At 41.7% G+C, this 14240-nt stretch overlaps 2 protein-coding genes across 4 annotated transcripts in view; one reads left to right on the forward strand and one right to left on the reverse strand.

The window, feature by feature from the left end:
• Sos1 (SOS Ras/Rac guanine nucleotide exchange factor 1) overlaps positions 1 to 10554 on the forward strand; it is an 80020-nt gene extending 69466 nt beyond the window's left edge. Inside the window, exons 22-23 of one of the 2 annotated variants that reach the window (XM_087553022.1) lie at positions 4523 to 4641; positions 5777 to 10554. In XM_087553022.1, coding sequence (XP_087409148.1) covers positions 4523 to 4641; positions 5777 to 6268 — 611 coding nt within the window. In that variant the 3' untranslated portion in view covers positions 6269 to 10554. The remainder of the gene's footprint in view (positions 1 to 4522; positions 4642 to 5776) is intronic. The other variant, NM_001100716.1, reaches the window with a different exon arrangement.
• The window catches only part of Arhgef33 (Rho guanine nucleotide exchange factor 33), a 127831-nt gene that overhangs the window by 20816 nt on the left and 92775 nt on the right, over positions 1 to 14240 (reverse strand). The gene's annotated exons all lie outside the window — the stretch shown is intronic.

Genomic DNA, 14240 nt, shown 5'->3' on the forward strand with positions numbered 1-14240 from the left:
ATCCAGTGTGCGTTCTCTATTTATGGCACATCTTAATTCACACAAGCGCAAGGACGTTTAGCGGTTAGAAGGTTACTAACTGACTCTCTACAAAGCACCATCCACTCTTAAGTATTTCATGAGGAGCTTTGCAGCTCTCCTAACAAAACATCACACAAATGTTTATTGTTAGATCAATCAAATCAACTTTAATCCTCTGGCGATTGTCTCCACATGTTCTTCCCATTGGCTTCCCAGCTGATCAAACTCCACTCAAGGACTTGATCAGGGGCAGCATCAGGGGCAGCATAGCCTCATCATTGAGCAAAAGCTAAAAAGGACCAACCTTTGCTTTGGGAATCCTGCTTTATCATCCAAGTCTGCTCACAACTTTCCTGTTCTTGATAAAACACTTTCTATGTGCCCTGTGGGACTTGAGGCTTCTTTTAACCTAAAGAAAACAACTAAAAATGTATAAGCTTTTGCAGATGTATTTTGAGATTTGTCCCCGAATCCTGTGTAATTGTTTCTATGACATGCACACATGCATTTGCACTCAGTACAAAGTGTGTCTTATCTCTGCACTACAGAAAGTGTATTTGTATTGAGCATTCCCTTGGCTTTGCTTGTGACTAAGGAGCATGGAAGTCATACTATATACACAGTGAGCTGGTGCATATGTTTTTGATAAGTTCATCTGTAGCCTATTTATTTAGAGGTACCCCCTGCTTTGAACCAACAGATCTATAGTTGTGGGGTTGCTTTCTTTCAGTTGCTCCTCACTGGGCTGTCTATCTGAGCACCTCTGAAGCCATGTTTCCCCGTCGGAAAGGGTTGCTGTAACTGCGGCCTGCAGTCCTCTAGCACGAAGGCAGCCCATTACTTATGTTCCAAAAGGCTAGCATTGACTAGAATTAATATATTAGTTGTAATGTTCTCGAGGCTTAGCTTTATAGAAGTATACTATTTACTTTTTAAAAATAAAAATAAAACTCGAGGGGCTGGACAGCTGGCTCGTGGCTTAAGAGTATTTACTGCTATTGCAAGCAGACCTGGATTTGGTTCCCAGTACCCAGAAGGCAGCTCACAGTCCCTGAACTCCAGTCCCAAGAGACCAGGTGCCCTTTTCTGGCCTCTGTAGGCTCCAGCATGCACATGACTTGCACACACAATTAAATAAATAAAAACAGAAGTGAGGAATATGCAAGTAGGTTAGTGCTTAAGCAACATACTGAGTCTCTCATGATCTCCACTGCAGCTCCTCAGAAGGGCTGAAAGGAAATCAGGACACCAGCTTCATATCATTCAGAGTTCAAACATGAGTTCTACTCCACTTACTAGTGTTGCTAAATTGCTACTTATTTATACATATAAAAAGGAAGTACTGTGATAAAATACTGGCTTATGAAGGCAACCAAGTTAACAAAAGCGTGCCATAAGGCTGACTGAATTTGGAATGTAGTTACCCTCCTCTTGACCAAGTAAACTGAAAAAAAAAAAGTCCCAAATTAAATGAGTTATTGCATGTTGTGTAAAAACAAGTAAGAGGGAAGTCTTAATTTTAAAATAATCAGCTCAGCGCCCTAGTGTGAGAAGTATTTTAGCTGCTTGGGTAGTTGTGTTCTGTGTGTTGGTAGTGAAGAAGTGGACCGATGGCGATTCAGAACCGCCGAGCTGTTCTCGTGTTCTCTCTCAAGTCTCTCAGTTTAGTGCAGCGGCTGTCAGCCTGTGTGTCGCAGCCCCTTTGGCAAACATCTCCAAAGATATTTATATTACAATTCACAACAGGAGGAAAATTACAGATAGGAAGTAGCAATGAAAATAACTTTATGGTTGGAGGTCACCACAGTGTGATAAACTGTATTAAAGGGTCACAACATTAAGAGGATTGAGAACCACTGTTTTGATGTTTCTGTGCTTTTTTTTTTAATTTTTTTTCTTTAAAGAAAAAAATTAAGACTTAATTTAATTAAAGACAATTTTTCTTAAAAGAATATTTTGTAAATTAGGCATTCCAAATTTATCTAGGAATTTCCTCAATACAATTTAAGGGCCAAATACACTGAAATCTTTAAGTGATTATGAGTAGGGAAGCTTTTTAAACATTCAGAGCTCTCAGTGCTTTGTGACAGTGTCATGTTCTTAGAACATGTTTTCAAAGGAATCTGATAATAACTGTATGACTCTCCCTTTAGCCTTTGGCAAACGATTTGAGTCTATTTTAAATTCTTCACTGCATTGGGTTTTGTAGTTTACACTGCCTTCTGAGGCAGGTTTGCTGGCTGCGCAGGCCAACGTGCTTACCACCAAGCATGAAAGCCTAAATTCAAACCCTGGACTCCTCATGGTGGAAAACTGACTGCTGCACGTGTGTCCTGTCCTCTGACGTCATCACACATCCTGTGGCAATGGGCACAGTCAACACACACACATAGACAAATGTGAAAATCTGCCAGTGTTATAGCATCACATCATTTTCTAATGAATGCTTTCACTTATGATATTAAGAAGTAAGAAAAACTTCAAAAATCCCAATACGATATTAACTCCTTTTTTTTTCCTTCTCAAACGCATTAATGAGCTTTATCTAAAGATGATTACGATATTCTTTAAAACTAACATGGTGTCGTCTTACATACTTTTTATGGGTCAGTTGAGAATATCAGTGGGAGAAAACAACTTTTTCCTGTTTCCTTTCCAGGAAAAGTGGCGATGCCGTCTTTACCCAGGTTACACTACCCCGTGCCCAAGTCAGCACACCTGATTTAAACCTGATTCCTGCTCTGGCTTGAGAGCAGATGGAGGGCACCTTCCCCGCTGAGCCTCCCTGCACTGTCTTTTGACCATAAACAGTTGCCTTGCATTTATATGCTTACTTCTCATGCTTTTTCCTCTTAAAAGAACTCACTTCTCTTTTCCAACTACACAATTCTCAATATACTTCATTCTCAACTTTAAAAGAGAAGCAAGCAGCTTGCACCGTCTAAATTACAAAGTGCACTTAGCCTCCTGACAGCAGAGAGCAGGTAAATACCTGCATTAACTTGCTAAGGACCACCTTATAAGTAGTTACAAGTTCTAAATATTTAGATAAAATCAAGTGCTGGTGTACTTACTTGCTTTAGCCCTAAACTAACAACTCACTATAAATCCTACTATTTTTAATGTTTTAAGCAAATCAATGGCATTACTCTTTGTACAAAAGATTTCAAAATATATCCATTAAAAAAACATCAGTTACAACCTAAATTAATTGTATATATTTTCCTAAAAAATAGGTGACCAAAATGTTGGTCTGAGGAGTGGGCAGTGTTTGCTCTGAGAGCCTGAGGATCTGACTGTGGATCTCCCAGATCCACAGAAAACCTGGCATGATGTCACATGCCTGTGAACACAGCACTGCAAGGCTGTGAGAGCCATGATGTGGCAGACCAGTCTCAGGGCCTCACTTGCCAGGCAGCTGAGCCAAAAATGTGGGTTACAGATTCAGTGAGAAAACCCATCCCAAAAAATAAAGTGGACAGTAAGAGGAAGACACTCAACATTGACCTCTGGCCTACACACACACACACACACACACACACACACACACACACACACACACACAACCACGTTGGCCATTTGGATATAAGTGCACAGAACACTCCTCACGCTCCCTACTGTTATATTAATAGTGGGATTAGAATGCTTAAAGGAATTAAGAAAGCCTGCCAAGTACATTTTTAATGTCTTATAGTTTATAAACTAATGGTAGCAAAGTTGTCTCTCAGAGCGTAAGTATTCGGGCCTGCGTTGTGCTTTCATTCTTGTGCCTTCACCACTGAATGACTCCTCTCTGCATCCCATCACCTTGGTCTTACACAGGATCACTAGATTTTAGAAAGTTCCTGTTCTCACTGTCAGAGCACCCCTGCCCTGTGACATTCTAAATGGTTTTCTATGTAGACATTCTAAACAGCTTTGGATTAGATGTGATGATTCTGATCTTGTTTACATGCTAAGGGCGTCTGGACCCAAGCAAACTGTGAATAGGCTTCAGGAAGCAGCAGATTCTCTCCTTTGTGTTATATAAGAGAGATAGCCCTGCCAAGATCAGAGACTATCCCTAGAAACTATCTAGTCTGGGCACGGTACCCTGGGAACAATATAAAACTAAAGGAAAAAAAAAAAAGACCATTTCAAAGATTTTTTTCAAATTACCTTTCCAACAGAAATCTGAACATTAACCCAATTAAAAATTCCAACTATAGATTAACAATGGTAGTACTATTTTGTTCAAAAAGTGCAAAAAGAAACAAAAATCCCCTCCAAAAAACCATTATTTTAGGCAGCTTTTTCTTTTAAAAAAAGATTGTTAAGAAATTTCTGCATGGTTTTATAGCAGTTTATTTTAATGAATGGAATAGTATTGGGTATTGGTTTATTAAACTGCTTTTGATAGTTCAGCACGTTTCTTTAGTCAGTACCATTTCCATCTAAGTCCTTTCAAGAGTAATAAATGGAAGTTCCATAATTTTTTTCTCTTTTAAATTAACCCTTACAGGATCTGCTTCAGTCTCATCTATAAGTTTATCCAAGGGCACCGAGGAAGTGCCTGTCCCTCCTCCTGTCCCCCCTCGAAGACGACCAGAGTCTGCCCCAGCGGAATCCTCCCCATCCAAGGTAAAGCCAAGCACCGGTTATGTAGATGTGGCTGTGTCAGCTGTTACTGTCAGTTCTCCCTCTTGCTGGAATAGGCTAGTGTCTCAGAGCACTTAGGTTTAACAGTTCAAATATTAAGTATAAATTTATCATGCAAGATGTTTATGTCTTTTCTTATAAAGGCAGTTTGGGCATGCATGCAAACCCCTATAAGTTTTTAAAGCTATGAGCATTACCAAGAGAAAAAAAACCAAGTCTTATCTATCAGGTGGTGAACAGTAACTTGGCTTAGTGTGGTTCTTTATATTTTGCTTGTGAACCTCGTCTTCAACAGCTGAGCCATCTCTTCAGCCTTCGTGCAGTTCTTTTAAAATGACCCGAATGTGTGTGCGCGTGTGGGGGAGGTGTGGGGGAGTTGTAGGGGTGTGTGTGCGCGTGTGGGGGAGGTGGGGGTGTGTGTGCACTTGGGGGGAAGGTGTGGGGGTGTATGTGCGCGTGTGTGAAGGAATATGATAAATGCATCTGTACTGAGTATCTGCTGAAAGTTACTCTCTGATCTGAGCCAGATAGGGAGAGATTTCAATTTTAGGTTAGATTTTAATTTAGATCCTAAAGACATATAGTAATGAGACTTCCTGCCTGTTTAAATTTCCCCCTTTTATTGTTTATTTTGCAAGTTATTCAATAATTCTATTTGGTCTTAAGCAACCTAGAGAACAGAAGCAGCAGGATAAGTCAAGGCCTGTAGATTTCATGAAACATTAATACTTTTAAAACATTTAATTAATTAATACATTTAAAACTTAACAGGGCTATAGTAGTTTGTTTGCCTAATATGGACACTGCCTTCAATCTTTAGCACTGCAAAAAAGAAATGGATAGTTTGTGCTAAACTAGAATTTAGTGCATTGTGTGATAGGCAGTCAGTAGTAACCAACAAACTTTTGGCTAATCTTGACAAAATTAGTTTCTTTTTTCCCCTGCGTGTGGACAGACCATCTTGATTAACATATTTGGTAAAAGTCCACATTCTGTACCGTACATTCTGCCAGTAGCATGTCTGAAAACTCCAAATTAACAAACTCCAAATTAACTTACTATATTTATGGTGCTCTTCAAAAGAAATTAACATGTTCTGTTCTTTTTCGTTTGTTAGATTATGTCTAAGCACTTGGATAGCCCCCCAGCGATTCCTCCTAGGCAGCCCACATCGAAAGCCTATTCACCACGATACTCAATATCAGATCGGACCTCTATATCAGATCCTCCCGAGAGCCCTCCCTTGTTACCACCACGAGAACCTGTGAGGACACCCGATGTTTTCTCAAGCTCGCCATTACATCTCCAACCTCCCCCGTTGGGCAAAAAGAGTGACCATGGCAATGCCTTCTTCCCAAACAGCCCATCCCCCTTTACACCGCCACCTCCTCAAACCCCGTCTCCTCACGGCACGAGAAGGCATCTGCCATCACCACCACTGACACAGGAAGTGGACCTCCATTCCATTGCTGGGCCTCCCGTTCCTCCACGGCAAAGCACTTCTCAACTTATCCCCAAACTCCCTCCAAAAACTTACAAAAGGGAGCACACACACCCATCCATGCACAGAGATGGACCGCCACTGCTGGAGAATGCCCATTCTTCCTGAGTTCCTCTAAACTGGGACCCAGTTCCCAACCCAAATCCATTGCTGGCAATGGATGCACTGAACATGCCAGCACTGAGGAGTTACAAGGAGAACTCCAAACACTAACGACTCTACTTCAACATGTAGTAAGACAATGATTTTAACCTACACGTAACTATGAGGTGAGATGGTATTCCAGCTTAGAGGGTGAGACTGATCTAGAGGAGCTGGACGTCTGACTGCACCTGGACACCACGGGGAGGGGGGGACTTTCCTGGCCAATAGGCAGGAGCCCTCCTCATTGTGAAGGGATGGAAAACGGTCTCGTGTCCAACAGGCCCATATGTTGACAGTCTTTGTAATTCAAAATATTATGCACTTTTAAAAACTCTTAAACAGGGATCTCCTCCTCCTTTGTTTTCCTTTGCTTTACTCTTCTGCTTTAGAATGTTTTCATACAAGTCATTCAGAGGACTGTGAGAAAGGCTGTGGTGCCTGGCCTTGTGGGAACCAAGGCCCAGCACTGTACCGCAGTCCTGTTTACAGATTACTACAGTGAACCGAGTGGGTACCGAGGCTTCACCAAAGAGGTACTTGTTGTTATTGTTATTGTTTTAAGAATAATTATGCCAATTTTAGGAACATTCCCTACCTACCCCTACTCACAAATAAAATGTGGTGGTGTTGCCTTCAAACAAAAACTTTGACGTCATGAACATGATCGAAGAGGAACTTGTTAAAGCGTAACTGTCAAGTATGCTATCCACACTTAGGAGACTGTTAATCTCTGCTAGACTCGTCCCCAGCCCCTCTGTCCCTCAGACGTTTACTGGTAATATCTGTCCTGGCTTGTGGCTGTCCCTCTAACTGTCCACAGAAACGCAGGCACCCAATGTGAGCAGGAACACGCTGGGCTCCTGACACCTTCTGTGTTTCACTAATAGTTGAACAGTTAGCATACCTAGAATTACCTTGCATCGCCTAAATCATGTGTATATAGTGAATGTTATATAATATACCTGACAGGTCTGTTTTTATTTAATTGAATAAAGATAAACTACTTTGTTTGGCTGGCATATATTAAATTATTATATGGAGAAAATGGTTGCTTCTTCTTTCTTGGGGTTGAAAAGCAGACAAACACTAAGCATGAAGCACGTGTGGTACGCCTGGGTGCCTGGGTCTTACAGAGTTACTCAAGCTGGAGTTTGGCGCGAAGGGAAATACTGGCTTAAAATGGGATCTTTTAGGCAGAGCCTTGCAGCTTTCTAAGTTTCTTGACAACCACGCATATTCGCTAAGATATGTACTGAACATTCTTCTTTGCTTAAGACCTTTGGTTCCATCAGAGCGCCTCCTTAGAGCATCTCCCTGCATCATTAATACCCCATCATGGTTCATGAAGCCTCGTACTGCTCTTCTCAGTCCAACAGATACTGTGACTAAAATGCATGCAACTTGAAGAGAAAACATTTCCTTATCTCCACTGTGTCTGAACTGCAGTGCTCCATCCTTAGTCAGCGTCAGTGTGCGCATGTGTCCTCAGGAATGCCTCGGCATCTCAGTAACTCTTAACAACCGCTGCACCATGCTGGCAGCTCAGTGCTCATTGGCACAGTAAATGTCCGTCTTGGCAGTGCGGCTTCTGTCTTCTAAGGTCAGAAGGATACCCATTGCGTCATCATGAGGCTAGAGCTGATTCACTCTCACTCAGCTACAGTATCCATTTTTCTCTTTGTAAAATGTCTCCTTTTTAAAAAAGAGTCCTCAAAAGTTAATTTTAAACCCCTTCTTAGATGAAAAGTGTCCATTTGGCCACTCATTGAACAAATGACCATTCATTGAACAAAAACAGCTAAGCATACTTATTAATGTAAAACTTATGATGTAATGCACATCCCCAAACCTCCCATGACTTTTTCGATCAGCCTAACTGTCCCTAGAATTTCCTATGGCTTATTGATCACTGTTTGATCATCCTGCCCTTACCTCAAATGAGAATCTAAGGAAAGCAGCGTTAGAAACCCATTCAGTGTCTCTGAGGGTCTCTGCAGCAAGCGCCTCCTTCAACAAGGTGACGGCCCCTCCAGCCTGAGCCAACAAAGGAAGGAGAGCGCAGATTTAATTAGATTTCTCCCAACGGGAACCATTCTCTACCACTGTTCCCAGAAGACCATTCCACCATTCAGCCATTTCATATGCATCATGGAGAGAGGATATTTTTATTCTCCAATATGGCATTTTGGCAAAAATATATTCTGCAGCAGTATACCAACTGATTTTAAACATTCTAATTGGATGCTCTGAGGTGGAAAGCTGTGTCTGAGTGAACCATTATCTGGCTGGCAGGTTTATCCTTAGTTGTAACTAAAATGTACTTCGGGGACGAGACGTGGCATGAGACGATGCACCATTAAGAACTGCATCTGAATTCAGGATATAGTAATGCAGCATGCAGCAAAGCTTGCTTAACTATGCCCAAATATGGGCCATTCTTCCAGAAGTCAGTGTCAGCAAACATTTTCTTATCCTTGGCTCACAAAGTAAAGGGAGTTCCTCTGGGTGGCTTAGTACCAATACAATAGAAATGCTTTTTCCCAGCTAAGCACTTTGAAACAAGGACAGAAAAGTACATGCTCCTTAATTTTTTTTTTTTTTTTTTTTGGTTCTTTTTTTCGGAGCTGGGGACCGAACCCAGGGCCTTGCGCTTCCTAGGTAAGTGCTCTACCACTGAGCTAAATCCCCAGCCCCGCTCCTTAATTTTTTAAGATAGGTTATTTATTCTTTTACTCCTTCAAATGTGTGTTTGAAGACTACAAATGACAAACATTGAAAATCTGCCTAATTGGAAATTTTGCTTAAATAAAGGATATTGGGCATCAAATTGTGAATTTAGTGAGTGACTGTTCTCCAGCTCACTGTTTTACTGGACCTAAGCTGAGCCAAGAGAATACGGAATAAACTTAGTCAGCAGAGCAGTACTAAAGTGCTATTTAAGTTGGAGGCTATGCTGTGATTCCAGACTCTTCCTTAATGCAAGCCGACAGTATTTATCATAATGACATTTTAATTAAGTTTTGCTCATGTTATCTCATTATCTTAATGGCTTAAATTAGGGATATTTGGTAGTTCTGGAAAATAAGTGGGGGTGTTGTCCCAGCTGTAGTACATGCAGAAAACTTTTCCTACCCTCTCTTCTATTCAAAACCAAGGCAACCATTTATTCCTGGTTTTCTGCTGCCGGATGGGTTTGCTCCATCTCTCGTGTCCCTGTGTACAGGTGCAGGTTCTGCGTATTGCACGTTAATCTTTACCATAAATACACATCACAAGGTTACTGTAACTTGGCTGAAAGAGAATTATGCAGTAAAATGCGAAGAAAAGCAATGACTTTATTCATTTTTTTCATTTGAAACACTACTTTTAATTTCATAGTCCCTTATACATTAGCCAATGAAATATTCTGAGTTCTAGTCTCATGATAAATCTACACGAAAAAACACTTAAGTTCTTTTATAAGTTTCATGCCTTATTTTCCATTTTGACACCATAAAGTGCATTTTCTGTCAACTGTGAGCAGATTTCCCTTTGCCTTTAATAAACACAGTGCATTAAGTAGCCAGTTGCTGAAAACTCACAAGGCAAGTTAGCTAACGGTGTGTCCCACTGGACCACCACTCAAAAGAAGCGAGATACACAGAAGATGAGGTTGTGGGGGTGTGGCTTAGAGTGCACCTGTACGACGCATGCCGTCTTCAGTCGCCTGCCAAACGTGCCTTTGATTAGGAACAGCTCTAATATTTTTTTCTTCAAATCAAGTCAGCATTTGGGGATGGGATTAGGGCAGGGGACTCGGGGGCGCAAATATCTGGTGAAAGCACCAGAGAGTTTGTCACAGTGACGTAATTTTAGTTAAGATGTGTCTATGTATATATGTGTGTTTGCCTTTGTTTAAGAGCATGGTTATTTGCTGAAATAATTGTTAAAAATGCTCTGTCAGTCTTACTTTGGTGTAAGAACAAAGTGGTCTGTACATGTAATAGTGGTCTTTGTACCTAACCATGTTCGCAGCTGACCTTTGTACCTAACCATGTTCGCTGCTGACCTTTGTACCTAACCATGTTCGCTGCTGACCTTTGAACCTAACCATGTTCGCAGCTGACCTTTGAACCTAACCATGTTCGCAGCTGATCTTTGTACTCCATGTGCAGAAATATTTGGTTTGCGTTAAAGTGAAAATAATGGCTGTTATTTTTCTGGCATTACTAAGATAAACCGAGAAATAATAAAGAAAAATGCCTTATATAGCCCACAAGTGTGTTATTTGAATAATCTTCCTTCGGGAATACTATTTCCTGTAACAGCTTAGAAGGCTAAAGCAAGTTCAGCGTCAGATCCTCTTATTTGTAGACACAGGTAAAGTTTCAGGGAGCAGTTACATTTCCACACAATGTGCTGGGCAGTGCGGCTAGCGGGTGCCGGGAGGATGGACTGTAGAAGTCCTTTTCAGTTTGGCATAAAAGAGCTCCAGGTTGTATCTAAAGAACTTTGTGAATAGAGAGTCACTCAAAGTGTACTATAAAATAAAGATATTAAAGGATTATTAGATTCAGTCCATTTATTTCAAAAGAAAGTCAAGCCAGGCCGGCCTGTACAGGCCTGTGACCCCAGCTACTCAGGAGACTGTCAGGATGTTATTCAAGGCACACCTGGGTAAGATGAGTTCAAGGCCATCCTAAAACCTGTCTTAAAATAAGACAGTAAATGGGGTTGGGAGCCACTCAGTGGTAGAGTGCTTGCTAACAGTGAAGCCCTGGTCTCATCCCCTGTACCAAAGAGAGAAGCAAACAAAGAAGCAAGGCAGTGAGGCCTAGGCAGAGGCAGAGGCAGAGGCAGAGGCAAAGGCAGAGGCAGAGGCAGAGGCAAAGGCAGAGGCAGAGGCAGAGGCAGAGGCAGTGAGAGACTCTGATTTGCTCTTCAAACATTAATTCTGAACTTTAACCCAGAGATTTGCCGTTTTGCTTTATAATCAAAAGTAAATGCTAGGTCATCAAAAAGAAGAGCCCTTAAGTCTCCAGAACAGAGCCATGAGGCCTTCTCCACATCTGAGCCTGCACTGCTGCGCCTTTGATAGACTACAGATCCAGAAAACAGCTGACGGCCATGCAAACCTTCAGGGACCTTTAGTAGCTGGTTTCATTGCCTTAACAACTGACCCAGCAATGTGAGTCACGGTGGCAGAGCAAGCAAGTGCTGAGGGCAGACCTATTTCACTTCCAGTTCCTACTGGGTGAGCGACTGGCATGCAGACATCACAATGCCTTCCACAAAGCACTTGGCACCTGGCAAATAAAAGTATAAAGAATGTGTTTGCAGTTTGCCTGATTTAGAAAACTCTGAATAGGTTGGCTGTTTGTCCTGACATCCTATGATTTGATTTAGTATGGCTTCCTATGCTATCACTACAAGATTGTTTTGAGTGACCTTAAATTATAAGCATTTGATAAGAGCCCATCTGACTATTCAGCCAATAAATACTGGTCTTTTTACAGAACTGATTTTAGAACGTAGGAATGAAGAAAAGATCCATTTCATGGGATCTACGGAGCTAGTATGAAGATGTAGACAATATTTTATAAGTACAATACTGTATATTAAAAATGTAACTACTTCTGGGCAGTGGTGATGCATGCCTTTGATCCTAGCACTTGAAAGGCAGAGGCAGGCAGATCTCTGACTTCAAGGCAGCCTGGTCTACAGAGAGAGTTCCAGGACAGCCAGGGCTACACAGAGAAACTTGTCTTGAGAAAACAAGCAAAACAAATGTAACTGCTATGAAGAGAAGAGAGGTCTGGTGACTAGAAGCATGGGATTTAAATGTGATGATTGCTTAGCCTTCATAAAGGAACACAAGACCTTCCAAGAGGTAAAATAGTGAGACATCTAGGCGGCCAAAACAAGAGCCAGTTCAGTCTGGAGGCAGGGGCGCACTTGGTATATGTGAGAGTACAGAGGTTGCTAGTGTAGGCAAGAGGTGAATATGGACAGACAGAGGTGCCATTGGGAGTTAAACCACGGCACATCACGTAGAGCTTTAAAAGTCACTGTTATCATTCTAAGGGCCTTGGGGCCATGGTTCTCAACTGTGCATCACAACTACTTTGGGTCACCTAAGATTGGTGGAAAATTCAGATTTTTATATTACGATTCATAACAAGCAAAATTACAGCTATGAAGTAGCAGTGAAAATAATTTTGTGGCTGCGAGTCACCACAACAGGACGTTAGAGGGTCGCAGCTTTGGGAAGGGTGAGAAGCACTGACCTAGAGGTTTGAGCTGAAGAATCTCAAGATCCACTGTACACTCACTGTGTATGGAGGATAAGTGAATTAAGAGCAGGAAGTGGGAGGCGAGTCCAACAGAAATAGTTGGACAAGGGCACTGGAGTGGAGGCGAGGGCCAGGGCTGAGTTAGGAATGTATTAGACGAAACCCACTTTCCTGCAGCCTGAATGTCCTATCAACAAAACACGGAACTGTCAAGGCCAACGTCAAGATTTGGGGCCAGGGCAACAAGAATGAAGATTACTATTAACTGGGGTGGAGAAGATACTGTGGAAAAGGCTTAGATACAAGTTTGAGCAGTCAAGTCAATCTACCATCTTAAGTCAAAGGGAAGCCACAAATCCAGGAAGGCTGAGAAGCCACAGACCGCGCTCTTCCATCTCTAATCAGTGTGCGACAAGGAGCCCAACTTTACTGGAAGCATTGCTGTCGGGGCTCTTGTAGAAACTCACTAATGGCAATGCTTTGTGAAAAAGTTAGCATGAACGCTAGATAATTTTATTGTCCCGTGTTATCTAAGACATTTAGTCATTCATTCTTAAGAGCTTGCAACTGTTTTTTTCTTGAATATAAAATCAAGTTTATAAGGAATACTTATCATGTGTATACATGTATTTTAAAGAGATTTATTTATTTATTATATGTAAGTACACTGTAGCTGTCTTCAGACACACCAGAAGAGGGCATCGGATCTCACTACAGATGGTTGTGAGCCACCATGTGGTTGCTGGGATTTGAACTCAGGACCTTTGGAAGAGCAGTCGGTGCTCTTAACCATTGAGCCATCTCTCCAGCCCCTACATGTATTTTAATAAAATTACAATGTGTGCTGCTTATTACATAGGAGACAAATGTAGGAATACAAAATCTCATCTAGGTAAACGTAAATGTAGCTCTGTGGATCCTATAACCCCAAATAACCCTACTCTAATGGGACCGATACAGTTCTGGGAATCTGGGGATCATGGTGTCATCACTGAGATGACATAAGAAAGAGGGGGTGGAGAAGCCGTCAGCTACCACAGAACTCCACTGAAGGAGTTTCACTAATGGTCTAGTTTCGATCTCAGGTGAGCCGAAACACTTAGAAGACGGAATAGCTCAGCAAAAGGATCCTGTAATCCACACAGCCCTCTTCCTCAGAGGATCCAGTTCTGAACGCAGAAAAATTAGCCGCTCCTTGCTTGGACTTGTATGCAGATCCCTCAGGGCTGTAAAAGTTACTTCTGGGACCTCCTGGCCTAAGACAAATCAGCATCGCTGCTGAGGTGCTTATCACACGCGTCATTTCCTGCAGACACCAGTGGTCAGAGGGCTGGAGGCCAGGCGCACAGCAACTGTCTCTCCTTGACTTTGTTCCTAGTTTTATGTCAAGTATCACACATCACTAAAGACCCCACCTCCCCTTTCAGTTTGCAGTGCCATCCTGAAAGATTATAAAATATGCCAGGAGAAAAGGGAGTGAACTATCACTCTTTTAATTGAAGTTTTTTGTTTGTTTGTTTGTTTAATATTAGTGAGAATGGCGTGGTCTATTTAACTGATTTTGAAGACGTCTGTATCTTACTACTTTTCTCATTGGCGTTTTCCTTTAAAAATGTGGAGACTGAACTGACAAAGCTGAAGTTCTACCACACGCAAAGTGGAAA

Source organism: Rattus norvegicus, chromosome 6 (assembly GCF_021556685.1).
Source record: "Rattus norvegicus strain SHRSP/BbbUtx chromosome 6, alternate assembly SHRSP_T2T, whole genome shotgun sequence".
Taxonomy (NCBI): domain Eukaryota; kingdom Metazoa; phylum Chordata; class Mammalia; order Rodentia; family Muridae; genus Rattus; species Rattus norvegicus.